This window comes from Camelus dromedarius, chromosome 23 (assembly GCF_036321535.1).
Source record: "Camelus dromedarius isolate mCamDro1 chromosome 23, mCamDro1.pat, whole genome shotgun sequence".
In the NCBI taxonomy this organism is placed as follows: Eukaryota; Metazoa; Chordata; class Mammalia; order Artiodactyla; family Camelidae; genus Camelus; species Camelus dromedarius.
Window position 1 is genome coordinate 7850787 of NC_087458.1, and position 27429 is coordinate 7878215.

Genomic DNA, 27429 nt, shown 5'->3' on the forward strand with positions numbered 1-27429 from the left:
GAGATGACAGTCAGGACCTATATATAGGCTAGGAGCCCAAACTGATGTTTATTCAGTCACTTGGTATAGTTAGGAACTGGCAACCTATTGGCTGAATTTGCATGGGTGTTTTTTAGCCTTCGCAGTATTTAAAAATCAGTACATTTCCCATAGGTCTTCATTTCCAACTTCTTTTAGGCAAGATGTCCCTTCAGAGGGCGTCTGCATTCCTGTTCCCACAGCTTTCAGCATCCTTGTCCTTTGGCTGCCTGGTTCCTGCAGGCGCTTGAGTTCACAATCTCTGGGTTAGAAGCTGGAAGGGGGACCAGGCCTGCTCCCTCACTCAGGCATAGTACTATCCCTCTGCTCTCAGCAGACTGCTATTCCAGAACAGTTTCCTCCTTCGGAGGGACTCCTTACTGAGGGGGTGCACAAGCCCTGCATCAACTCAGGTCTCTGAAGCGTCAACAACTCCTGAAGAGGAATCAACCAAGCCCCACCTTGGCCTAGCCTTCAGTCTCTCTTCTGTTTCTTCTTTGTTGCTCTCCCGTCAGTGCTGACTCCAGGTCTTTCCTCCTCTGGCTGCTTCTGCCTCCTCTTCTTACCTCTGCCACTCGAGCCAGTGCGTGCTCTGCTCTCCGCTGCCCTAGTGCTGCCACCTTCCTCATCTCCTTCGTCCCTTACATCCAAGACATCCTCCTCCTCCTCTTGATGCCTCTGTCTTTTCTTCTTGCTTCTCCTGCTTTTCCCATCACTGCAGGATCTGCTTTCTGCTCCTCTGGTCCCACCATCTACAACAGCCTCCTCAGCTTCTTCATTCTCTATGTTCAAGTCTTCTTCCTCATGCTGCCGCCTCTTCCTGCTTCTGCTGCATGGGTCAGTGTATGCCCTACTCTCTACCTCCTCTGTCCTGACACCATCGGTAGCCTCCTTACATCCTTTATTATCTGAGACCCTCACCTTCTCTTCATGGTGCTGCCTCTTCTTCCTTTTCCTGAAGGACTGATCAGTGTGTTCCCCAGGCCCACTTGTTCCTGTGGTCTCTTCTCCCTCGTTCTCTACAGCTGTTCTCTCTCTCTCATCTGTGACCTCTTCCTCCTGATGCCGTTTTTTCTTCTTGCTTTTCCTGATGCTTTGGTCAGTGTGCTGTCGGTACTCTTCTGCACTCCCTTCAGTTGCTATAGCCTCTTCCTCCTCTTTCTGCTTCCTTTTCTTTTTCTTTTTTTTGGGGGGCTTGCTCTCAGATGGCAGCTGAGGCGTCCCAGGGTCTTGGCCTTTGAGATGAGCCAGGAAGGCCTGCTCCTGGGCCTCTAACCGAGCAAGCTTAGCCTTCATTGTGATCCCAAGACGGGCAGCCCTGAAATAAATGGGGCCCAAGTCAGAGGGAGGGTATCAGGGAAAACAGGCCTAATCTTTGAGACTGCAGTGGAAAGTTGGTAAGGGAGGAGCTGCCTATCTTTGGGCAGCTTCAGAGATGGGCAGAGAGTAGGAATCATTTTCTCTGGGGTGAAGAAAGCCAAGAATTGGCACAGGCCATCCTCAAGGGTGGATTTGTGATGGGGAGAATAGAAGGGAGCCGGAGAAGCTAACCACTACTTACTTGTGTGCTGTTCGCCCCTCACAGGCTTGGAGTAGCATCTCATCAGTCAGACTGTTGGGGGGAGGGGGGAAGAATCAGGAATTACAAACAGATCTGGTGGAAAGACTGGACCTCTTCTTCCCTCCAAAACATTCCGTCAACACTGAGTTCCTATTCAGGACCTGGCAGTTTTCTATGTGGTGGATACAAAGAACAGTACAACACAGTTCCACCCTGAAGAAGTCCACAGTCAAGCACTACATTTGGTCCGTCCTTTTGAGATTTGAAGGCATCTCCTCCCACATGCCCCTAGCACTAAAAAGAAGTCTCACATCTTTGGAGGCTTGGGCACCTGGCTGTCGTCATCACTGCAGCTTTCCAAGTCCTTGTCTGGCTTCTCCCCACTTGAAGTCAGTGTGGCCGTCTAAAAGGAGGGATCATGGGGTGAACAAGGGCCACTGCCATCCCTTTTCCTTCCTGGGAAAGCTCCCCCCTGCCCCCCAGGAATAGGCATAGGCACAAATTTGTCAGCCCCCAACATCACTCCTAGCAGACCCACAGAGAGGTGCACCCAACTGCACACTTCAACTTGGGCAGGAGGTGGGCTGCAGTTGGGGGTGGGTGGGGTGGGTCAGTCTGAGCCTCCCTGACTCACAGCCAGCTAGTGGGCAGAACAAGAAGGGAAGAAGAAGTGCTCTGGGTCTTCAGGTCTCCACAGTGGGACAAGTGCCCCCTATCCCATGGTCATCCCATGGTCCTGGAACTGACAATAAAGATGGTACTTTTCACGCCCCCCACCCCCATACCTATGCATAGTACTTAATTTGAACAGATTAAGAACCTACTATAAACTAAGAGATTGGGGATATAGAGTGGAATAAGAATGAGATAGGTCTAGCCCAGATGAAATCTACATGGTTGAGGGGGAAAGGAATATGGTGAAACACAGGCAATTATGATGAAAGGTGTTGTCTGTGCTAGAGGAGGGGCACCCTATCAGGCTTCAGGGTTGGAGGAATCGTTTCTACAAGTAGCTGAGCTCTGGAAGACAAAAAGTCAGCAGGTAAAGGGGCAAAGGGATCAGAATGTCCCAGGCAGAGGGAATAGCATGTGCAAAAACCTGAAGGTGAAAGAACGTGGTACCTTCAAAAGATTCAGATTCCATCTGGCTGAAGTGTAGAGGTCCTAAGAGAAGTGGCGAGAGAGAGGCAAGGGAAGAAGGCAGGGACAAGGCATGAAGGGCCATGTGAGCCAGTCTGACACATCTGGACTGTGTCGTCCTACGTCAAGGAGAAGCCAGTGACTCAGTGTAATTTGTGTTTGAGAGAGAAAGCTCTGGACGCTTTGTGGAGGATGAACTGATTGGGGTAGGGAGTGAGACTAGAGTTAGTCTAGTTATGAGGCTGTGAAAGAAATTAGGTAGGAGATGATGATGGTCTGAACTGAGATAGAAGATGGCCACAGAGACAAGGAGAAAGGGGAAGATTTGCTGGATAACACGTAGAGCCCCCTAGCATATAATAGATGATCATTAAATGTTAGCTCCTTCTATTGGCATGCTGGAAAAGGGGAGTCTGAAGACCTGGGTTCTAGTCCTATCTGCCACTCCTAGCCACTCTTCAGTGAGCCACTTTGCCCCCTTTTGGCCACATCTGCAAAACAAGGACAATGGGTCAGATAATCTCTCAGGTCTCCTCTGGCTTCTAAGTCCTTTGAATTAAACAACCCCTCCCTGCCCTGCTCTGGCAGCTCCTGACTGTGCCCTGCCTCCCAGTCCCTGTTGCTGCCCCCTCAACAGATGGTAGGGATCCATGCAACCTGAAGATTTCTTGCTGAGGGTCTGAGCAGTCTAGGTAAGCAACAGCAAGGTTGGTCACAGGATGCTGATATATTAGGACAGTCCTGAGGACAGGTAGGGCACACAAGGCAACTGTTCAGGCCCCAGGGGAGACCAGGGAAGGAAAAAAGGATGGGCCCTCCCACCGCCAGCCTCTAATACCTTCACAAACTTCTGATACAGCATGTTGGGCTTGGGATGATTACGATGAGTGGTCTCCTTAGAAAGGCGCCTGATCTGTACTCCATCCTGCGGGGAAGTATCCATGAGTGGGCGACATGCTGTGTCTCCCTCACCCCCATGTGTCCCAGGCCCTCATGTTTCACGTGACCATCTATTAGAGCTCATACCTGCCTAGTTTCCACTACTAAGCTGGCTGCAGTCTTGTTGAAGAGCTCATTCCACCAGTGGTTTGTGAACTCCTTGGCAGGGTCATGTCCCACCTGCCAGAGGAAGAAGTATGAACTCAGGGCCTGTCCTTCCCCGCTCTCCCCCTATCCTCAAGGCTGCCCCTGTCCATCCACACGGACCTCCCTCAGCCTGCCCAGTCTTACCCCGTAAGTGTCCTGCTTCAGCGTTACCCTGAGGGCCTGGGTGATGCCGTTCTCTTTCCGGCCCAGGCCTTTGCCTGCAGAAGACAGTGAATGATTCGGCTTATCCCAATGCCTGCCCCAAGCCCTCATGAGGCGCCCCCAGCACATGGCACTCCTTGCCATTCTGCACATCTGGCATCAGGCACACCCCGTCTGTCTCAGAAGTTCTCCTAGTTTCACCCTTTCCAGCACCTCTCCATGCGGTCCTCCTGTCTGAACCTGAACTATCTTTTCCTTCATAATTCTTTCAGGACAGAGATCATGTCTCTCTGCCTCTTCCAGTCCTCCCAACACTTCCTACTCACTATCCATCATATTCCTTCCATTCTTCCCTTTTCTGGAAAGTCTGATTTTCCTCCTCCAATTGAACAGACTACTTAGGGGTAATCCAGGATGATGCCTCTCCCTAGGCAGAGGGCAGTGAGGGAGCTGGGGGATGTGGAAGGGGACCTGTGGGGATCACCTTGAGTCCATCCATGCTTTAGCAGCTGTTCCTCAGCAAACTTCATCCCACGACTCTTGACCTCTGGAGTGACACTCATGGTGAGAAAAGAGTCACTGTCCTCAGGCCTTCACCAGAGAAGAGATCACTGTCATCCCTTTAAGAGGAAAAGAGAAAGTGCCCAAATCATCCATCAAACCCACCCTGACTGCTCTTGTAAGAATTCTTTCCTTAAGTTGGAACAGAGACAGAGGAAGGAGGCCTGGTCCTTGGGGAGCTCCCTGACTGACCACAAAGAGATCAACATCAACACGTTGAGAGTCAAGGAAGACTGAGATTGATAATAACACCTGTTTATGGAGATGCCACATGTCATGTTATCACAGGCCAGGCTGTGCTAAAGCTTTCCATGGATCATTTCCTGTAATCTTCCCAGCTAAGGAAGATTTCCTGAACTTTACATTCAGGAAAGTAGTATTATCCCTATTTTACAAATGAGGAAACTAAAGACTCAAGAGTTTAGGTAACTTGCTCAGGGTCACACAGCTGATGCATGTGGAACTCAAACCCAGGCGGCTTGTCTGCAGAGGTCCCACTCTTAAATTCTCACCACCTGATAACATCTCCCAATTTATTACCATGAAAAACAATGCAGTGAGGTGCTTATTAACCTGAGTTATAATAGTACTTAGCAGAGCCATACCCTATACCTGTGGCCAGCATTTTCACTGTCCTCTTGGTGTGGGGGCTACACACCTCTTCCTTTCAGTCTTGTTGGAGCACCCCTTTTTTGGACTGTCCAGTTTAGGAAGGGTGCTCTTCTTGAATATTTAATGCATAATGGGGGATTACACATATTGTTTTACCATCTCATTTAATCCTGACAGTCCTGCAAAATAGGCATTATCCTTATTTTACAAAAGAGGAAAACGAAGTCAGGTTTCTTGCTTGGGGTTACACAGCTAGTAAGAGATGAAGCTGGAATATGAGCCCAGATTGCCTGACTCCAAAGTGTCCCTCTTTCTATCATATTACCAACTACAGTCATCCCTCAATATCTGCAGGGTGTTGGTTCCAGGACCTGCCATGGAAACCAAAATCCATGGATGCTCAAGTCCCACAGTCAGCCTTCCACATCGGCGGATTCAACCAACCACAGGTGTAGTACTGTAGTATTTATTGAAAAAAAAAAAAAAAACCCGCATGTAAGTGGACTTGTGCAGTTCAAACTTGTGTTGTTCAAGGGTCGACTGTACTTGCATTTCTTTACAGTCACTCAAGTGTTCCTCTTTTTGGACTCCACAATGGCATTATCCAACTTATATACCAACTTTGCCTCTGAACTGGTTAAGATGGCTTATTACACGAGACATTCAAAACTATCACTGCTGACTTGAGTCACAAAAAGTAACTTGTATTAAGATCATTTATCACAGGCATTGCAGACCATTTTCAAAGCTGATTAATGGCACTACTGGAGTAATCCTCTAGCCTTCCAAAGTAACAACTCTGAAGGGTAAAGCTTTTATTTGTGTTTAAGAAGGTCTAGTAAGTATGCTGGTTTAAAAAAAAAAAATCAGACACATCATTACATCACCCCTCCTAAACATTACATTTTAGGGTTAAGAGCAATGACCAGTCTGTTTAGATATAGAGTAGCAAATTCAGAGAAAAAACAAGTAACAAATTCGGGATGACTCACATTTCTGTTCACATTTCTACTGTGAAGGATGATTACCTGAAAATCTAATTGAGACCTTGAGAGTCCCAACAAAAAAGCACTGAATGAAGAAATGGCTCCATCTTGCCTGATACTGCAAGATTAGTAAAATTCAAACACTGAGGCCTTTAAAGCCACCTCAAATCTGCCTCTTCTGAAGTTATCTCTCATCTATCAGCCCGCAGATTTCAATAATATTAACAACAACACTTATGCATTTACTCAGTGCCAGCCTGTTGCTACTTGCTTCACACACAATGTCTCATTTAATCCTCCCAACAACCCCATTAAAGATTTTTACCGTAACTTACAAATGAAGAAATGGCACTGAGAAGTTCAGTTACTTGTCCAAATCAAATAGCTGGCAGTGGATCCAGGACCTCAGGCATTCCAGAACTGATGTTCTTAACCACTATGCTCCTCAGTCTTTTATAGCTACTTGTGCTTTATGCTGTAAGACTTACGGTGGCCTGTCCCTTGTTTCAGTAATTCGTAACTATACGCCCTGGAAGTCACAAACGGGCTTTATTTCCCAACCCCAGTACAATTAATGCAGCTCCAAGACTCGAAAGTGCGTTATTCGGTGAACTGAATGATACACGTGGGTGGGGATTGCTTTAACGGACTTACAATGAATAACTGTGGACAGAAGCAACTAGGTCCCAGGCTGCGAGTACACTTTCAGGAACTGTCTTCTCTCCAGTCGACCTGAGCTTTCTGGAAGCTTTCTGGAGAAGGGATCCAGGGCCATAATTCTTACAGCAGTCCCAAAGAGCCGGGTACCCTTTCCCTAGATCTCCTTCTTCCTGAGGTCTAAACTCCAGCCCTCCTGCCAGTTTCACTTGGGTAAAACTACTCTCCCGCTCTCACATTTGCTCCTGAGCCCAGGCTCCGACAGCCACCATTTGGAGAACTGCAGCCCCTTACCTTCATTGCAAGGTCCTCTCCGCAGAAACATGTGGCAGATGTGACTTGTGCGCCGCCATTTCCCCGGAAGTGCCTTCTCGGTCCTTCTAGGCTGTCGAAACCATAGAGACTCACTCCGGACTCGGAGCCTCAGTCCTCCCAGGAGGAACTGTTTTGGATAGGCTCACTTGCCTGTTTGTTTGCCATAGAAACTCGGGTCCAGAGCGTGCCCATTTCAGAAGATTTGGGAAGTATTCTACTAACTACCTGCAGGCCCTGAGCGGCCGCGGGACTTCAGCCCTAACCCACACTCTCTGGATGCCGAGAACAGCTTTGGGTCCGACACTGACTAGTCTTGGGTACATTTACGAGGAAGGGAAACTTTAGGGGAAAGCATCGACAGTGGCCTGAGAGATTCATGGAGGCAGAGATGGAGACAACATTTCTGAAGTGACGTGGGGATGAATACTCAGCCTGCAGGGACAGTTATTTATAAAACTCTAGAGGTTTCAGTAGGTTCATCAAACACCTTTTGACTCACTACTGTGTGCCAGGACCTTCCCCTTTGGTACAGGTGATAACAAAGGTTTGTAAGACATGAGCCCTGACTTCAGGGAGCAGGTGGTTTAGCCAGAGAAGGTTGGGACTGGAGAGAGGGTGGGGATTCCGGAACGCAAGGCAGGCTGAGGAGTTTGGACTTGCCTTGTTAAGTATGTGGATCTACTGTACAGGGGAGGGGAAGAAGATACTGCAAGGAAATCAGCAAGAGAGGTTGCATACGCTTCCATCCCCACAAAAGGTTCTTAGGCTTCACTGAGCCACCCGAGAACTAACCTGAAAAAGGTATCCCTCTGCTTCCCTTTATCAATATCTACCATAACTTAACGCCCCCAGGAATTTCAAAGAGAAAAACTGCCATTTCACAGTAAAGCTTTGTCACAACTGCTTGATAAGTCATACTCCCTTATCTCCATAAGATTTTGATGCAATAGCACCAAAAGGAATAAAACAGTTAGGAATTTAACAAAACATAACAAAAGAAGTGCAAGAGTTGTACACTGAAAATTACAAAATGTCATTGAAACTAAAGAAGACCCACATAAATGGAAAGGTACCTATGTTTATGGATGGGAAGCCTTAATATTGTTAAGATCACAATAGTCTCCAAATTGGTCTACAGATTCAATGCAATCTCTGTCAAACTCCTAGCTGGCTTTTTTGCGTAAGTTGACAAGCTGATTTGGAAATTCAATTTGGAAATGCAAGGGGTTCTTTTTCTTGAAAAAGAACAAAGTTGAAGGACAAACATTTCCCAATTTCTAAACTTACTACAAAGCTATAGTAATCAAGACTGTGGTTCTGGATCAACAGAATAGAAATAAGAGTCCAGAAACAAACCCACACATTTACGAGCAATTAATTTTCAACAAAAATGCCAAGACGATTCAATAAGGAGAGTGTATTGTTTTCAATAAATGGTGTTAAGACAACTGGATAGCCACATGGCAAAAGAATAAAGTGGGACCCGTACCTCGTCTCATATGCAAAAAATTAACTCAACATGAATCCAAAACCTCTAAGAGTGAAACTTCTAAAACTCAAAAGAAATTATAGATGGAAATTTTCATAACCTTGGATTAAACAATAGTGAGACAGGCTGGGACTTGAAGCCTGGGACCCTGGGCTGTAATAATTATACTGGGACAGAACAACAGAATACAAAGAAACTATAAAGAACTAAAAATAACTGTGTGCCTGGAGTTATGAGCAATAAGCTACAAAAAGACCAAAAACCCAACTGCCACTTCTGTGGTGTCTGGGAGCAAAAGCAGGATACTGGGAGCAGAAGCAAGATACTGCGCATGATCCCTGCACACAGCACCACCAAGGGGGTGGGCCAACCACCTAAGCCACTCCTCCAGCTCAACCCCTGGACCTGCCCCTACCCTCACGCGATTTAAGGGACCAGCTCACCCTCCCCTCCTCAGGCAGTGAGCATAGGAACCCATTACTTGTTTCTGCTCCATCATGCTGCAGCAATAAAGCCTTTCCTGAATTTCTCGTCTGGTCTCTTATCAATTTCTATCGATTAAGGAGGCCAAGCACCCTGGTTGGTAACAAAAGTTTCTTAGCTATGAGTCCAAATGTGCAAGCAACCAAAGAAAAACACAGTTAAGTTGGACTTCATCAAAATTAAAACTTTTGTACTCCAAAGCACACTATCAAGAAAGTAAAAAGTCAATCTACAGAATGGAAGAAAATATTTGCAAATCATATGTCTGATAAGGTTCCAATATCCAAAAATAAAGAATACTTACAACTCAACAATAAAAAGACAACACAATTTAAAAATGGGTAAAAGATTTAGATAGATATTTCTCCAAAGAAGATATACAAGTGACTAATAAGCACGTGAAAAGGTGCCCAACATCATTAGTCATCAGGAAAATGCAGATGAAAACCAGAGTGTGGTATCATTTCACACCTCCTAGGATAACTATAATTTTTTAAATGAGCAATAACAAGTGTTGGTGAGGTTGTAGAGAAATTGGAACCCTCATACATTGCTGGTGGGAAGGTAAAATAATGCAGCTGTCTTGGAAAACAGTTTGAAAGTTCCTCAAAAAGTTAAAAATAGAATTATTGTTAAAAATAGTATTATAGCAATCCCACTCCTACATATATACCCTAAAGAACTGAAAACATGTCTATACAAAAACTTGTACACAAATATTCATAGAAGCATTATTTGTAGTAATAGCTAAAATGTGGAAACAATCCACATGTCCATCAATTGATGAATGAATAAACGAAACATGGCAGATCCACAATGAAATGTTATTCAGTCATCAAAAGGAATGAAGGATTGATACAAGCAGCAACTTGGATTTACATGCAATGTGCAGAGCAGGCAAATCCACTGACATAGGTCAACCGGGAAGAAGGAAATGGAGAGTGACTACTGATGAGTACAGGGTTTCTTTTTGGGTTGATGACATGTTCTGGAATCAGTGGTGATGGATAAACTCATGAACATACTAAAGACCACTGAATTGTACACTTTGGAAGAGTGAATTTTATGATATGTGAATTATATCTCAAAAAAAAAAATCCACAGTCACACTAAAAATAGAAGGGAAAAATAGTAACCTGTTATAGGCAGTCATTCCAAGGTGACAGGATTACAAAAAGGTGCTTCTCCTTCTTTATATCTTTTCTCTGAATTTCCGGTTTTCTACAATTAACATATTTTATTAAAAAAAACTAAAAAAAAAAAAAAAAAAAAAGGCAGGGGAGGGAATAGCTCAATGATAGAGCACATGCTTAGCATGCATAAGGTCCTGGGTTCAATCCCCAGTACCTCCTCTAAAAATAAATGAATAAATAAACCTAATTACCTCCACCCCCAAGAAATAAAACTAAAAAACAAAATTTTTTTTCATTAGGAAAAATAACTTTAAAACAGCAAATGGATACTAATCAAAGTTCCTCAGTGCTGAGGGACTTGGTGCGGAAATGAGGAGAAATATGACTGACAACAGGGAGGCCTTCAGGAGGAAGTGAGTGTGGCCCTGAGAGTACCAACTCTTGAATTCCTTCCTAAATTTCTGGAGCAGAATTAATTCTGAAAAATTAAGGTCTTTGGTTATGTTGCTATACTCATACATATTTCTATAGCACAATGTTATAAAAATCATACTATGCTCACAAATCCCTATGGCACATACACTTGTATAACACTTCCCCTCCACCTCTTCTCAGTTTTGTGGGGTTTTTTTTTTTTTTTTTTTTTTTTCTGCTACTGAAATCCGAGCCTGGGGGAAGAGAAAATAGCTTGTGGTTGCAACTACATTGTGGGATTTAAAAACGCTGATATCACAAATACTGCCAATGTTTACCTAATGTTATTTACTTTTCTATTGAGAAAAAAAAAAGGGTGCACCTACAGCTCTTAGGGTTTTCCTTAGACTGATATTATTTCCTAATCCTCAGACCTAGGCAGTTTCTAATTTTCCTACTTCAGTAACCATTGAGTTCATAACAGCAAAATATTACAATCCCTTGTGTAAAGTCCTTTACTATTTAAAAATAGTGGTTTTTATTTAAAACAGTGGTTTACAGTTTAAAATGTCATTTTCACAAACAGCATCAAATTTAATTCTCATCCTAGTCCCATGATGCATGTAATCATCCCAATTTGTAAGTGAGTAACCTGAGGGCCAGCTGGCACAGAAAAAGGAAATGTAATGAAAAGACTGTGGTCTCAGCCACAGACAGCTGTTCACTGATGCAATCTAGTGTAGGGTCTGCTTCACATTTATTTCTCTTTGAAGCACCTTTGCCATCTGCCCGTCGGTACCATGCTTCTGGGTCAAGACCTGTCTCTGAGCCCTGCATCACTGTCACTCTAGTTCTTGTCTCTGTCTTTCCCTGGCCTCAGTATCTCCTTCTGTGAAGGGGCTTGAACACCTCAGGGTGTGAATATGCTGGTTGTGGTGGTGGCGTGGGGAGAGTGGATCAGGGGAGGGCTTGTAACGGGCCCTCTTTCCTCTGTAGGGCTTGCTGCCACTTCTGAGTCGTGCCAGAGGAGTGAAGTTTTCAAGGTAGCCCACACATCCATTTGGGTTGTTTTGTATATTTTTAAAAATGAAATATTTTCAGAAACATCAGTAAAAATGCTGTGGAAAATTGCTGAATGGGACAGAATAAAAGACACCAACATGAGTGGAAGTAGAGGTGGGAAAAAGGACCATGCTGGAAAGAAAAACAGCAAGGAATCCCACCCCCTTCTTTCTCTTGGCACTGTTGCCACAAATATGAAGAAAATTGCTTTGAAAAATTGGGAGTCTCTCCCTCTGAACTGGAGCTTAATTAAGCCTTGTCAGAGCCAGAAGTCTGAGGGCGCTCTGAGCCTGAAGACGACCCCAGATTTCTGCTGTAGCCTTTCCATCCCTGAGCATGCTCCGCCTCAGAAAAGTGGTGATCCCCCAACAGTGCACAAGACTGTGTATGGACGGAGCCCTGCTCTGTGCTAGGCCCGGCAGTGCAGGTAATGCAGCCTTCTCGCGCCACCTGCTGGCTGTCTTTTTTATTGCACATTAAATCACGACAAAATTCATACACATAGTACAAAATGCCTTGAAAGTTTGATGGGACAGACAACAAAACGTTAAAATTTATTTTCTCCATGTGGTAGGATTTAGGGGGGCTTTCCGTTTTTAAATGTTTTTACGTTTGTTAAATTGTCTAAAATGAAGTGCATCGTTGTGTAATCAGTTTTTAAGAAAGCAATAAAATTTGCCTTCCAATTTGCAAAAATTATTATTCTACAATTCATTCTGGCTTCATTTTTACACTTAAGTCTTTGAGCTTCTTGGAATTTATTTCGTTTAAGGAATGCGTTATGGATCAGATTTTTTTCCCCAAGATGGCTAACTGGTTGTCCCAACCTCTAGCAATGATAGGCATCTTATCAAATAAATTATGCTACAGTCACCCACTGGAATATTATGCACACACATAAAAGAATGAAGAAGCTTTATGTCATGTGCTAATAACAGATGCTCATAACACATTATTAGATTAAAAAAAGCAAAGTAAGGAACAGTTTGTATAATATGATCTCAACTAGTTTAAAAAAAAGAATATATGCATAATGTGTGTTTGTACTTATCTGCATTCTTGTAGATTCTTAAAAACTTTCTGGACATAAACAAAAGAGGCTTACCAATGGTTTAATTGTTCCAGAAAGAAATGAGAAGAAGGAAGGCAGGAAAGGAAGCAAGCAGGATTTTACTTTTCCTTTATCCCTTTGTTAGTGGTTTAATTTTTTTCTTTATATTCCTGTATTAATTTTGTTATGTTTTATAACATATAAATGAAAATAAATGGGACATTGACTTGTATGTGTGTGTGGTTTTTATGTCCTTAAAAATCAGGTGATCCCTTAGAATCAATCAGTCAGTATCTGTGTTTTGATTGCTTCTGCTCCCTTTGACACTTCGGCTCACCAGTAGTAAGGGGCTAAGATGTATTGAGTGCATTTTATGAGTCAGGCCCTGTTCTAATTATTGATGTTGTTATCCTTATTTTCAGACAAAAACACTGAAATAAAAAGAAGGTAAGTTGCCTAATTTTATCTAGTGAATAGGTTGTCTGAAGTTTATCTCCAGACACTCAAATTCCAGAGCCTGTGGAACTTAACCATTATGCCCTGTCTTTTGGTTAAGCTTACAGAAACTGGGGGAGGGGGGGGGAACCCTCAGTTTTATTTGTTCATTCAGTAAATATTTTCTGAATGGCCTAGTGTATGCCAGGTGAGAAAACTGTTCAGCTGTTTCTTGGGAGGCTTCCTGGAGGAAGCACAAGGGACACATTATAGTCTGTGATGTTGCTAATGGAACTGAGTTGCTCTAACAGTGGTGGCCCACTGGAGCAGCAGCCAGCCTAGCTGTAACTACAAGACGGCACTGTGGACTCTTGCTGAGAATGGCCACTTCCTCCAGTGCCCTTGCTGGTCCTCTGCAGGCTGGAGATTCCAAGTGTCCTCCCCTCAAGCGAGTTCAGTCTCGCAGGGAACTCACGTGCTAGTTGTACCAGTGGATCTGCTATTTGAGGGAAACAGAAAGCACTAGTGTGTTGACTTCAATATAGGAAAGTTGAGGAGTGAAAAGACACAATTGTCAAAGTTATTTGTTACTCATGTCAAAGATTTTTTTAACTCATTAATGCGGAAACTAGGAAGAAGACAACAGAGCTGCTTTGAAGAGCATTTGAGAAACAGGGATTTATACAGTCAATAAAAAAAGGGCTGCCAAAATAAGATTACTAATTTAGATGTAGATTGGTCAACTTTCTAGGATAATAAAACCAGAACACCCTTGTGGTTGACTTTGCTATTGGGCAATAAACCCTATCATTTTATCAACCTCTGCAAGTTAACCACTAACCATACAGGACTATAAATGTTTCACCTGTGTCATTGTTGATTATTTATCAGACATGCTGGAGCAATAAAGTTACATTTCCCAGGAGAGTCAATTGAGTGTCATGCAATCTTGCAGACAATGCTCTACAGTGATACCAACAAGAACAAAACCCAAGCCATCTTCATTTTGCCTTTTCTAAGTTTGGAGGAATTTTCTTTCACAGAAGGGAGGAATTCATCTACCTTTGGAGATGAGCCACCTGGGTTACTTACTAGCAATTTACTAACTTTCTCTAGACATTGGTTTCCTTGCCCATAAAATGGGAATGATAATACTGTGAGAGTATTCACGTCTCCCATGTGAAAGAATGTAGAACTATAAGTTGGGGCTCACTTTTTCCAGTTATTCACATTCTGGTCGGAGAATGGTTGATTACTACTTGCAAATTTTCTTACTTCTGGGCTAAGTTTGACCAGTGTGAGACTAGGAGTGAGAGTCTGTATGAAGTAAAGTCAGATGCAACACAAATTGGCCAGAAGGAGAACAGAAGCAGGGATTTGAGAGAGCAGATCTTGAGACCTGGGAGAATGAGAAGGGCTGATAAAATGAGAACTTGGGATTTCAAGGTATTTGCAGAAGCGGCTGAACAAAAATACAATTTCAATGGTCTCCTTGAAAATAGTCATGAACTGATGTGACAAACAGAAGTGATAGGTAACAGGATCAGTAATATGTAAAATATAATTGTTAAATCTTAGTAACCATGAAAATAGCCTCTAGACGTTTGTCGTTTACTGTTCTCTGCGCTTTCTACCATTTTGCTTCACCCCCATCTACCTTGGACATAGAACAGGTGTTATCCCTCAGGACAGAGATGGTTGACAAACCTGAATATCTGCCAGGTTAAGATGAGGACAAGACACTCCCCTCCCATTCCTTCAGGACCTTTCAGAGCCAGAAAGAAGCTGCCCATGGAGCCAGCCAGCTCCTCCCTCTGGACAACTTCACCTCTAGTTTCTAGGTTCTGATCAGTAAGGCCCACTTCTCAAAAGCCCCACATCAAGGGGCTGGTCTGACCCACAGGGAAATGAGTTCTGTCCAGGACTTCTGAGCTAGGCAGGGCAGCCCAAGATCCGGCACAGTCAGGGCTCCACATGGCATCTGAGGCGTGGTGGTGGCATCCTCCCATTCTTCACAGAGATGGAAATAGAGAGATTGAGATGAAAAAATAGAGAGGGACACCCTCACTGTTTAGAGAGAGACCCCAGCCCCATGAGGGGCCCCGTCTTTTCTTAGAGAATGTGGCTAGTGCGAGGATGAATGGGTCTAATGGGGCTCAGCTCTTTCCCACCTTGTTCTCTCCTTCTTTAAACTTTTTCCCAGTTGAACGAACCATTATAACAATGAACCTCATTCACAGTGTGCTTTTCACTTTGTAGAAGTCTGCTCCATCACCCTCACACTAGCCCGTCCCATTGGGTAGGTGTAGTTCCCATTTGATAATTCAGAAGTCTGAAGTTCCAGAAGGTTGGTATAGAGCCTCATAAGAAGTCAGTATCTGATAAGTGGTCCTGTGTTCCTCCCTGTAGCCTCCGTGGCCTCATGCCCCCTCCACCCAAAAGCATGGCCACATCTTCTTCCTTCCCACTCTTGATTCTACCCACAGTACAAAAGCCGTTTGGGTGTCCTGAGTGGAAAATATGCCTTTCCAGAAGGCTGATATCCCCAGGCTCACCTCCCACATCGTACTACAGTGCAGCCAGGATCCAGCCCCACAAGAGGTCTGAGCCAGGGCCAGAGAAAAGACAGCGTCCTGGGGGCTCCCAGGGAGGAGGAGAAAAGTGAGAACCAGCAGCGAAGGAGTGTGAGGCTGCCCTGCAGCGTCTACAGAAGACTGGGCCGCAGGGAGGCAGCTGTGAGTGCACGTGAATTTCATTGGAAGGAGAGGGAAGCCCCGCCAGGCACACCTAGCCTCGCTCTGCTTTGCCAACTCTTCCAGTCCTTCATGCAACAATCCCAGTAGTAAACTGGGACCATGCTTGCCATCACCAAGGGGCCAGGACCTTGGTCAGCTAAATGTGCCTGGAGGGTGGAAGCTGAGTCTGGGGTGTCAGGAAAAGAGGTGACAGGACTTCATGCTTGTCCAAGATGGTTCCACCTCCCTCTCCCTGGTCAGCCGGTAGCAGGAGTGACAAAGGCCTCTCCTCAGAAGATACAGTTCAGTGAAAAGACCCCAACTCAAGCCTGAGCCGTCTTACCCCATTCCTACCTCGCAGTGTCTCCTGGGGAGAACTGAGAATGAACGTGACCTGGAGCAAACTAAACACAGTTGGATTATTCACACTGTATTTATTCCTGCTCTGTTCCTTTCTCATTCCATCCTCAAAGGGTTCTATCAAATAGTTCCAGGCCTTCCTCCCTGCCAAAATCAATCTTTTACGGATTTACATATCAGAGACTTCCAAACCACAGTTTAAAGAAAGGAGCTGAGAAGGGTGAGCCTGGGAACGGGGGCACTACTGTCATCCTGGAGCCTTTATATGCTGGGTCTCTGCGGGAGGTTGTTTGTTTGCGTTGGGCAGAAGCCAATCAGATGCGCGGGATCAGGGTGTCCTAGCAGAGGAGACAGGCGGCTATTTGTCTGTTCTCGTTTGTCCCTCACTCTGGGAGGAAGAGGGAAGGGCTTAGGAAGGGACAGAGCGGAATGAAAAAGACAGTCACTCCAGTGCCTAAAGGCCATGATCGGGGTGGGCTCCCTGCTATCAAATAAAGCCCCAGTAAAGGCCCTGGGCTCCGCTGACTCGGAGAGCCAGGAGAGGACTGGAAGAGGGATTAGTGGGCAAAGCAGAACATTCTAGCAAAACATTCTATAACTGCATTCTGTGTGATCTTGGGCAAGTTGCTTTCCCTCCTTTCTGCTCTTTGTCTGGTAAATGAGGAAGCTAAGTGTCCTGAGGTCTCCTCCAGTTCTGAAAGTGTATGATTTAGTGACATGAAGCTACTGATGGTGGGTTGATCAGCCAAGAGAATAGAGGCTAAGAGGTCCTCTGAAGCTCGAAACGTTTCTAACTGGCTATTTACGGAGGGGGTCCTCCTTCTGGAAGGAAGGCATACAAAAAAGAAATAGGCTTATTCTGGCTGTTGGATATGTTGTATATCTTGATCTATGGTAGTTACATGGTGTGTACACATATCAAAATTTATTGAGCTGTACACTTAAGACCTGCCCCTTGTTGTATGTAAATTATACCTCAATAGAAAGGTTTAAAAAATAAGACTTAAATTCCAGCAGGAGTTTAGACTTCAAAAAGAATGTCCTAATAAAATGGACTTTAGAGAAGTGAATTTCCTGCTGGGGATGGTAAGGATCTCCTTTCTCTTGGGAACTTTAAGATTATCCATCTGCTGGAGGAGGTGGGGAACTAGGGAACAAACAAGATGACCTCTCTCGGAGAGCTTTCCAAAGTCTTTCCATCCTCAGAAATTCCTATGTCCTTCCCAGAGACAAAAAATTCTCCTTGCTGTCTAATTTCCACCTCTCCTATTACAATTCTAACCGCTCATTCTGACCTCCATGGAGCCCAACCATCCCCTGGCCTTATACAAAAATCTCTTTAGAGCCTGAAGCTTAAATATTGAGAGGGACCCTATTTCAACTTTCTCACCAACCTTCTCTCTCCATTTCCCCATTTTCTTTTCCTTGGGGATGTCAGTTCCTGTTCTGAGCCCGCCCTCACCCAGGCCCTTTTTCCGGTGGTGTGTGCCAGCTGGTCCTGCATCCCACATCCCCAGCTGTTGACATTTCATTGCCATTACCCACAGGATAAAGAAAGGGCCCCTGTTATTCAACAATAGGGGAAAAGAGGGAGACAATGGGAAATTGTGCTTCCGATGGGGTAGGGACAGAGAAGGAAAGGACAGACAGACGACAGACAGGGGGGCTGGACAGAAGGGATCAGGTTTCTTGAAGCAGCTGGAGGTCCTGGAAGTCTGATTCTTACCTTGAGAGTCCCCTCCCACAGGCAATGCGCACCCAGGCACCGGAGGGCAGAGGTGAGGACTATGTTGGGGTGGGTGGTGCTGCGTAGAGGAGGCCTGTAGGGAAAAATGGAGGCAGCTGGAGTTTGACACTTAGGGATCTTTGAGCCTCATTTGTTGTTCATCCCCATACCTATAGGTCCAACATCCTCATACCCACCAGTCAGTCCACCCCTTCTCTGGTCCAAGAGCATCTAGAAGATACAAGGCACTCCATTCTCCGAAATATTCCAAGTAATCATTCCTGTGTTGCCTCCTTTACTCCATCCATCATCATGGATCCCCATGCCTCTTCCAAAGCCCTGTCTTCCCCTGGGCCCAGGACAGTGAGTGCCGCAGATATAGTGCCCAGTCACAGAGCTGGACTCCGGTCACTTAGCCTGGCTTGGTGGAGTGATGGGTGGGGGAGTTCTTGGCACTTTGGCTTCTTTGAACTTAGGGCAGAAGCCTTTCCTCAAAGATGCAAAAGGAGAGACCACACTGACCAGGGGCCCCAAGTCCTGGGGCTCTGAGACACTTGGACATCCCAGGGGACCAGGCAACTCCTTCATCCGGAACCTCTTCCTCCAGCAGGACAAAACGCTGCCAATCACTGCTCCCTCCAACCCTGTGAAGAGACTCGCGTCTAACAGGTCAGTGTCAAAATATCTTACAGCATACTATTGATCAGAATGCTCATAAAATAATTACCAGTGAAATAATTTTATATTATACCTAAAATTGTCCCATAAAAATTATGAATATGTATATTAAATAAAACATCATAAGTTGGTGGGGTTAGGTAGGCACTGGAGCCCTGGGCTGCTCTCTCATGCTCTGTAAGGGGTATGAAGAACATATATGTGCACCTACTTTGAGATACAGAAATACAGATCAGTGATGAAGAGCTTGAACCTCATGTTAAATCCAGATTCAAGCCCCAGCAAACCCCTCCTTTTACTAACTGCGTAACCTCACTCAAGTTTCCTGAAATGTGTGCACCTTTAAGCATCTATAAAATGAGACTTATCATCATTCCTACCTCATAGGATTGCTAAGGGGAATAAATATTAAAGTGGACATGTAAAGTGCTTAGAGCAGTTTCAGGCATGTTAGACTTTAGACGTGTGAGTGGTGGCTATCGTTACTATTGGTCCCTCAATCAATCTGAGTTCCCGCTATCACTGTGCTTACCAGGTACTCCTGTGCAGACGTGGTTCTCTCGCTCATGTCTCTGTCCCAGAGGCTTTCGTTTATAACCATCAGGCAGTTCTTTCTGCGCCTAACCTCTCTCTCCCCTGCTGCACGCTCGGCTCTGTCCTTCATCTGCAGGAAGACGGAGCTCAGCAAATTAGCTTTCTGACTCCTCTTCAGTATTTCCTTCATCTGTGTCCCCACTCTTCTTCCCAGAAGTCCTTAATGTGAGCTCATTCACTAACACACACATTTATTTAGCACCTGCTGTGTGCCAGAAACTATTCTGGGAGCTGCAGATGACAACATATACACAACACTTACTAAATATCAGGCCCTATTTTACATATATTATTTCATCTAATCCTCACCACTACTCAGCGAGGTAGGTAGGTGTGCTATTATTGGCCACATTTTACTGATGAAGAGATTAAAGGCAGAGAGAGGTTAAGCAACTTGTTCAAAGTCATGTAATTAGGAAGTGGAGGAATCAGATTTTCAAAATGAATAAAACTAGGTTAAGGAGTCCTCAATCCAATTTAAACAAAATGGCCAAGGTGATAAAGAATAGGTACAATAAAGAAGGGGGGAGAGAATCAACTCCTGAAATAGATGACCACGTTTGAAATCATTTTTATTGCTTTATAATTTTATAATTTGTAACTTTGTAATTACTGGAAATCTCATGGATATAGTCTACATATGCATATGTATTACTTTCAAATTCGCACTGTAATTTAGCTGCTAACAGAAGTACTTCTAAGAAAAAAAAGTCCCCAGTCCAGTGCAGTAGGGGAACCAGAGGAGTAGCTCATAGTGCACTACAGCATGATGAACTGAGGGGTGAGAAAAGTTTTCCCAGAGGAGGTGAGGCTCAAACTGATTGCCTGAAAGAAGGTGAGAGTGAAATTGGACTGTGCTGGAGCCAGAACATGTCTGGAGCACAGTGCAGAGGGCACAGCTGGTGAGGGGCAGGGAGGAGGGGGCGATGTTGGAGGTGCAGGGAGAGGCTGGATCACAGAGAGCCTTGGAAGCAGATTAGGAGACTGGATTTGATCTCCAGGGCAATAGGGAGACACTGTTTTAAGCAGGAGAGTGACAAGACCACATTTACGCTGGCTTCAGATGGAATGGGTGTCGGAAGAGGATGGAGACCAGAGCTGGCAATCTGGAAGGCAAGACGTGGGAAGCAGATAGGTAGAGGAGGTGCTAAATCAGGACCTGCAGACTGAAGGAATGTGAGAGAGGGAGATGGGTACAGGAGGCCTGGGTGGAGTGAAATTTGTTACTAATCCCTCCCCCCATCTCTTTCCTTTTACCACCAACTTCTGCCCCCATGGCTTCCAGCTGGACAGTCCCCTCTGAGGAATCCCTGATGGGAGTTCATCTCCTACCCTGCCCCACCCTCCACTCTTAGTCCTAAGGGATGCCCACCCTTTGTGCCCTGCAGACTGCGCTGGGCTGACTCCCCATCATGCAAGGCCACCTTAGTCTCCCCACACTCTGCTGCTTCCTTCTCCCTTGGGCCTTCACCACTTTCCACAAAGCCCTGGGGGACCCAGGTAAGACCTTAGCTTGGCCCAGAATCTGGGGAACAGTGGTGGGGAAAGTGGAAAGGGCAGCTGTTGGAGGTACTCAGGAACTGAGAGTCATTGCTGAGTGGGCAGTGGAGGAGAGGGTTGGGGGAGTCTGGGGAGCAGAGGTCTGGATAGGCATTTGGGGCAGTGGGGGTCAGGGGGTTCCTGCCACTGTGGCCCCTTCTGCTCAGCACCCCACCCTGGCCCCCACTACCTCCTGCCCCCCATCCACGAGGTCATTCACTCTCGTCGTGGGGCCACGACCACGCTGCCCTGCGTCCTGGGCGCCCAGCCTCCCAGCTACAAGGTACGCTGGAGCAAAGTGGAGCCAGGGGAGCTCCGGGAAACGCCGATCCTCATCACCAACGGACTGCACGCCCGGGGCTACGGGCCCATGGGGGAGCGCGCCAGGATGCGGAAGGGGCATCGGCTAGATGCCTCCTTGGTTATCGCGGGCGTGCGCCTGGAGGACGAGGGCCGGTACCGCTGTGAGCTCATCAATGGCATCGAGGACGAGAGCGTAGCGCTGACATTGCGCCTGGAGGGTGAGGCCCCTTGGTTGCCTGACCCGCTCCCTCCTCTCCTGCGGGGTTTCGGCCGTTTCATCTCGGGTCTCCCAGGGCTCCTCCACAGCATCTCCCCCGCCCGCTCCCGGGGTACCCCCAGCCATCTCTTCTGGGCTGTGCCACCCTTCCTTCCCCCTCTCCTTCTGCCGGCCCTCCCCAGGCTGTCCGCCACTCCCCAGGTGTGGTGTTTCCGTACCAGCCCAGCCGGGGCCGGTACCAGTTCAATTACTACGAGGCGAAGCAGGCGTGCGAGCAGCAGGACGGACGCCTGGCCACCTACGCTCAGCTGTACCAGGGTGAGCCGCAGAACCCGGGCACCGCCCAGGCGCCCTCCGGGCTGTCACGTGGAGCTCCTTGGAGGCAAACTCCGGGTCGGACTTCCTCCTGTGAAGCCTCTAATCCCCCAACCATCTCCTGCCAGCGTGGACCGAGGGTCTGGACTGGTGTAACGCGGGCTGGCTGCTCGAGGGCTCTGTGCGCTACCCTGTGCTCACTGCGCGCGCTCCGTGCGGTGGGAGAGGTCGGCCGGGGATCCGCAGCTATGGGCCCCGCGACCTGAAGCGCGACCGCTACGATGCTTTCTGCTTTACTTCAGCACTGGCAGGTGAGGGGAGGGGCCAGCCACATAGGGCACCGGAGGGGGCGGGACCTGACTCTAGACAGAGGAGGTCCCGGCCTGTCAATGAGGCGGGGCGGGGCGAGCGGGCCAGGACCCCGCCTGAAAAATGGGGAGGGCTTTGAAGAATGGGGCGGGGAAAGTAGAAGGCTGGTGGCTTGAGATCCCAGCCCGCTCCATAGTCTCTTCAAGACGTCCCCCCTCCATCGCTCTGCCCACCCAGTCTCCAGCCCTCCTCCCTCAACCCCACCTGCACCCGCAGCTCCCCTACTCCCGCTCCTCCTACCCCGGCTCCTCCTACCCAAATTCGGACCCATTCCTCCACACCTGCCCCCCGACTCTGCTCCCTGGGGGCCTGAATCCCGTCGCACCCCCAGCTGGCCCTGCTCTCGGTCCGTCGGTGACCCGCTCCTGTCCCCAGGCCAAGTGTTCTTCGTGCCCGGACGGCTGACTCTGTCTGAAGCCCATGCGGCGTGCCGGCGGCGTGGGGCCACGGTGGCCAAGGTCGGACACCTCTACGCCGCCTGGAAGTTCTCGGGGTTGGACCAATGCGATGGAGGTTGGCTGGCGGATGGCAGCGTGCGCTTCCCCATCACCACACCGCGGCCGCGCTGCGGGGGCCTTCCGGATCCCGGAGTGCGCAGCTTCGGCTTCCCCAGACCCCAGCAGGCGGCCTACGGGACCTACTGCTACTCGGAATAGGGGCCAACCGCACCCCCTCCAGGGAGCGCGGGAGGGACAAAGTCTAAGTAAGTCGTGGCAGGGGTCTCTCTCTGCCTCTTTTCCGCGAGCCTCCCCTTCCATCAGACGTAGAGCGGCCCCTCCTTACCTGTCTTCCCAGCCGGGCGCTTCGGGCCAAGGATCCCGGCTGGCCGGGCGTCGGGGAGAGAGGGTGGTGGCGCCCCTGGTGGCGGAGCGCCGCTACAACCCTCGGACCTGCAGCGGTTCGCGTGCCCCTAGCCGACCTCGCAGCCCCTACTAGGCAGCAGGAGGGGCGTCCAGGGGGCATTAACTGGCTTCTGTATACAGCAATAAAATAACTTTAGGACATTTTGTGTTGGGCGAAGCTGTAAGCGCGGCGAGGTGTCGGGGGTTGAGGGGGATAACCTTGCACCCAGCGTGCTGACGGCGCGCCTAGGAAGACAGAATAAGAGGAAGCTCCACTGCTCCTGAGGAGTGAGCCTGCAAGAAAGGGATTTCAAGGAGCAGGCAACAAAAGGTGGCAGGAGAGTTGGAGACACCGCCCACTGTGAGAACCCTGGGTGGTGGTGTGCCAGGCACCACGCGGGGGCGCCACACACTCACCTAAGACTGCTCTAGCTCATTTGCCAGGAGCGCTCCAAACCCCCAGGCTTAGCCCCTGGGCACCACGGAACAAATATAAGGTGGACCTAAACATACTTCAAAATGTGTTTGTCTCCTGCCAGTCTCCGAGAAGGGTTTGCAGGATTACTACTAAAGGTAGGAAATTCATACAGCTTTTTACAACTGACAGGAAATTAACCCCTCGTAAGGAGGAGGAAGCAAAAACCAACACAATAAGGTCCTCGCTGGGCTGATACTTCAGAGTGATTGCTCATTCGATTAAGCGTTTACCACCACCATGGCCTCAGGGCAAAAGGGGCAACTGGACCCGGAACATTCTTAACATCTGGCTGAAAGAAACATGCTAGTAACTCTAAACAACTCAAACTTCATTAATTTATTTTCCTTAATGTATACTATATTATATATCCTATTTATTTATTTAGTCATTTATTACTGTTCAAGCAATCTAACTGCACCACAAAAATCCTGGGCTAGAGAATAGTAGTGACTGGAACAAAGAGTATGAACTTTCTAATCGTGCTTGACACATGTTGTAAAATTGCTTTCCAAGAGGTTTCTTGGAATTACTGTTAAAGAAAATTTATCCCATGGGGCTTTATGTAAGGGACAGAGGATGACTGAATGAAAAGCATCTCCAATAACTCTCATATAGCAAATGAAATATTTGTGCCAGTTCCTAAGCTTTGGTTTTCTCATCCTGGTCATGTGATAAGTGTATCTGCCTCCCAAGTTTGTTGTGGGCAGTAATTGCAGTAATTGAGACAATGCCTGGACTGGGTAGTACATGCCTGGTACACATAAGAGGCACTCCATAACTGGTGCTTATAATCATCAATAAGTAATAAGGATAATAACAGAAGAACAATAATAATTATCATTCAGGTTGTTATCAGCTAGCCTGTAGAATTGGTTGCTATATGGCACTGATTAGCCAGGGTAAACTAAATTATGCTGTGATAAAAAGCAATCTCAATGGCTTAAATCCCTAATCTCTATCTCTCAACTCAATGAGCCCTAATCTCAATGGCTTAAAACACCAAAGGTTTATTTCTCACTCAGGTTACATGTGCATCATGGTTAACAAGGGGGCTCTTCTCATTTTAGTTATTCAGGGACCCAGGTTGATGGAGAAGCCACCATCTCAAATGCCATCAATCACCATGCCAAAGGAAAAAATAAAAAGAGCTCTGAAGGTCTTATACAAGCAATTAATAGCTACAATCTCCAGGGACACCTGTCTTGCTGTTTACAACTCATTCTCCAGAACTAATCACACGGCCCCACTCAACCACAAGGGGGCAGGAAAGAGCAATCCTGCTTTGGCCTGGAGGTAGAACTGAAAATACTTGGCGAACAGCACCAGCACTGATATCTACCACCAGCAAGGAGGGCAGCCTACGTTCTGGGACATATTGGTAGTCACCCACTCCTCTACACTTCTGGGTTTTCTAAGTTCTGATGTATTATGGAGTCAGAACCCCAGAAGGCCAAAATCCTGGGCCTTGCAGCTCAGCCTGTAGGAAGATGGCTTTTCTTCAGTATGATGCCTTCAGCCTTTGTCAAGAGGTCACATGAGAAATAGTCATGGGAGGAGCTTTTCACTTGCTGCAAAGCTCTGTTTCTTTGCCCATAAAAACACGTGACCACCAATTCTTATTACTACTCTTCATATTGCTGTTACTATTATTTTTTTGTTATAGAGAATTTCAAGCGTACACAAAACTAGAGAGAACTGAACAGCAAACCACTTCATCATCCAGTTTGACAGTTTCAAAACTCTATCATTCTTGTTTCATGAATCCCCTCATTTGTATCGTTTTTGCTGGAGTATTTTAAAGCAAATCTCAAACACCCTATCATTTCACCTGTAAATACTCAGTATGTATTTCTAATATATAGTGACTTTAAAATAACCATAATTCTACCATCACACTCCCCAACAAAACTGAATTAATGTTATCTGATATTCAGTTCATGATTAATTTCTCCTGAATATCTAAAAAATATAACTTTATAGTTTGGGCTCAAACCAGAATCCAACTAAGGTTTACAAATTGCATTTGATTACATTTTTGGTTGTGTATTTTAAGCCATAATACTTCTTTCTCCTTCATTTTATCTATGCCACTTTGTTTGTTTATGAAATGGATCATTTTCTTATCAGATTTCCCACATTCTGGAGTGTATCCTCAAAATGTCATTTATATTGTCCTGTCCCCTGTAATTATATTTAGAAGTTTGATTAAATGTACATACACTTTTCTCCCCAGGAATATTTCATAAGTGATACTGTACACACATCAGTATATGTACAGTATGTACAGTATGATACTGTACATACATCAGTATATGTACAGACACCATGGTGTCTGGTTGCTGGACTAAAATAGTGATGCTAAGTTTGATCAGTAAATTCAGGTAGTGTTAAGTCTGATCCATTCATAATAAAGTTCTTCACTGTGTTAGATTCCTACGGCTACTGTGGCAAAGTACCACAAACTTGGTGGCTTAAGACAACAGAAATTTATCCTTTTACAGTTCTGGAGGCCAGAAATCCAAACTTAAGGTGTTGGCAGTCTCATGTTCCCTCTGGAGACTCCAAGGAGACTTCTTTCTTGCCTCTTATACCTTCTGGTGGCTGGTGGCGTTCCTGGGCTCCTTTGGCTGCATCGCGGCAATTTCTGCCTCCTTCTTTTCCTGTGTGTGTCTCCTTTTCTGTCTCACAAGGGCACTTGTCATTGGATTTGCCTCACCTGCCTAATCCAGAACAATCTCATCTCAAAACTATTAACTGAATTTAGGGAATGAATTCATGTAATAAATTACATCCGCAAAGACCCTTTCCCAAACAAGTTAACTTTTGCAGGTTTCAGGGATTAGGACGTGGATATATCTTTTTGTGGCCACTATTCAACTCCCTATACTCATCAACTTTTTCTCTAATGGCTACTGATGATCATTATTTAGATCAGTTCTTTCACTAGAATTGCAAAATAGAGATATTCCAATTTGGTCGTTCCTCCTTCATTTATTAGCTGTGAATTGTCTATAAAGAAAAATTTCCCTTATCAACTACTTTGTCACTAGGACATAGAACCCATTCAGGAAGGTATGATTCATGTTTGATTCTCTCCCATTTACTTTAAATAGGCACTATGGAGTGAGTGTTTGTGTACCCTCCCATCAAAATTTATATGTTAAAACCCTGATCCCTAATGTGTTGGTATTTGGAGATGGGGCCTTTGGGAGGTAATTAGATCATGAGGGTAGAGCCCTCGTGGTGAGGTTAGTGCCTTTATAAGAAGACACTTGGGAGAGCTTGCTTCCTCTCTCTGCTCTCCACCACAGGAGGATACAACGAAAAGACGATCATCTGTGAATCAGGAAGTGTGCCGTCTCCAGACACCAGATCTGCTGGCCTCCAGTACCGTGAGAAATAAATGTTTGTTGTTTGAGCCACCCAGTCAGTGGTAATTTGTTATAGCACCCAGAGCTGACTATGACAACAGGCTTCCCTAAAAGCAGACACGAGGCAAGACTTTGAGTACAAGGAGTTTACCTTGGAGATCATGCTAAGAGGCAATGGTCGAGGAGTGGAGAAGTGAGACAGGAAAGGGAAGGGAGAGAAGCTGATGAAAGGTTGTGACAGAGCAGGTGAACCAACTGGGGCTCAGTTCTGCAGGGGAATTCTGGAAGGCAGTGTAGAACCTGTCTCAGGAAATCCCACCCGAGGGACAAAGAGTCCAGAGTATTACTGGTCAACTTCCTGTCTGAAAGGTGAGGGCTGCTCCTGGGAGCGCTAACCCTGTAGCATCCCTAGCAGAAACATGCTCCCACCATCAGGAAAAAAAAGTCCCCAGGCAGAGTCACAGATGCTCTTTGAGATGCTTTCTCCTTGCAGAGGTGAATGCGAAGGATACTGGCCACAGCTACCCCTTTGGCACTGCTCAGACCCATTTGTGCCTCCATGATAAGTTCACTTTGTTCCCTCACTGAGTCTTCAAGGTGGTGGCCAATCACAATTGCTAATCATTGCTAATTATTTAAAAAGGAAGTCTTATCACAGGAGGGTTAGTGGGACAAACTCAAGTCACGGTTGCTGCAGTTGGTTCCAAGGCCGTAATCAATATTTAACATCTCCCTCC

The 27429-nt window shown here is 46.3% G+C and overlaps 2 protein-coding genes and 1 long non-coding RNA gene across 15 annotated transcripts; 2 read left to right on the forward strand and 1 right to left on the reverse strand.

The window, feature by feature from the left end:
* Nucleotides 1-24: 24 nt before the first annotated feature.
* LOC105105640 (G patch domain-containing protein 4) lies at nucleotides 25-7185 on the reverse strand. Its single transcript, XM_010999453.3, has 8 exons — nucleotides 7078-7185; nucleotides 4452-4587; nucleotides 3950-4023; nucleotides 3746-3838; nucleotides 3558-3644; nucleotides 1891-1982; nucleotides 1580-1630; nucleotides 25-1336 (listed from the first exon to the last, which is right to left on the reverse strand). Exons 2-8 carry the CDS (start codon nucleotides 4528-4530, stop codon nucleotides 493-495), a joined length of 1320 nt encoding a protein of 439 aa, XP_010997755.3. The 5' UTR covers nucleotides 4531-4587; nucleotides 7078-7185; the 3' UTR covers nucleotides 25-492.
* Nucleotides 7186-10502: 3317 nt separating this feature from the next.
* Nucleotides 10503-12962, forward strand: LOC135318984 (uncharacterized). Its single transcript, XR_010377493.1, has 2 exons — nucleotides 10503-10616; nucleotides 11614-12962. It is a non-coding gene; the product is annotated as an uncharacterized LOC135318984 (long non-coding RNA).
* A 4982-nt stretch (nucleotides 12963-17944) lies between these two features.
* On the forward strand, nucleotides 17945-26747 carry HAPLN2 (hyaluronan and proteoglycan link protein 2). 13 transcript variants are annotated; one of them, XR_004131597.2, is made up of 10 exons: nucleotides 17951-18038; nucleotides 18163-18257; nucleotides 18594-18655; nucleotides 20647-20758; nucleotides 20965-21318; nucleotides 21519-21635; nucleotides 21761-21943; nucleotides 22377-22704; nucleotides 22797-23416; nucleotides 26633-26747. XR_004131597.2 is itself a non-coding variant. In XM_064477858.1 (9 exons), exons 4-8 carry the CDS (start codon nucleotides 20671-20673, stop codon nucleotides 22655-22657), a joined length of 1023 nt encoding a protein of 340 aa, XP_064333928.1. In that variant the 5' UTR covers nucleotides 17951-18038; nucleotides 18163-18257; nucleotides 18594-18655; nucleotides 20288-20670; the 3' UTR covers nucleotides 22658-22704; nucleotides 26633-26747. The 13 variants fall into 13 exon arrangements, 10 of the variants coding, with proteins under 10 accessions (XP_064333928.1, XP_064333927.1, XP_064333930.1 ...); XR_004131595.2 differs by having other exon boundaries at nucleotides 22377-23416; XM_064477858.1 differs by lacking the exon at nucleotides 22797-23416 and having other exon boundaries at nucleotides 20288-20758.
* Nucleotides 26748-27429: the final 682 nt, after the last annotated feature.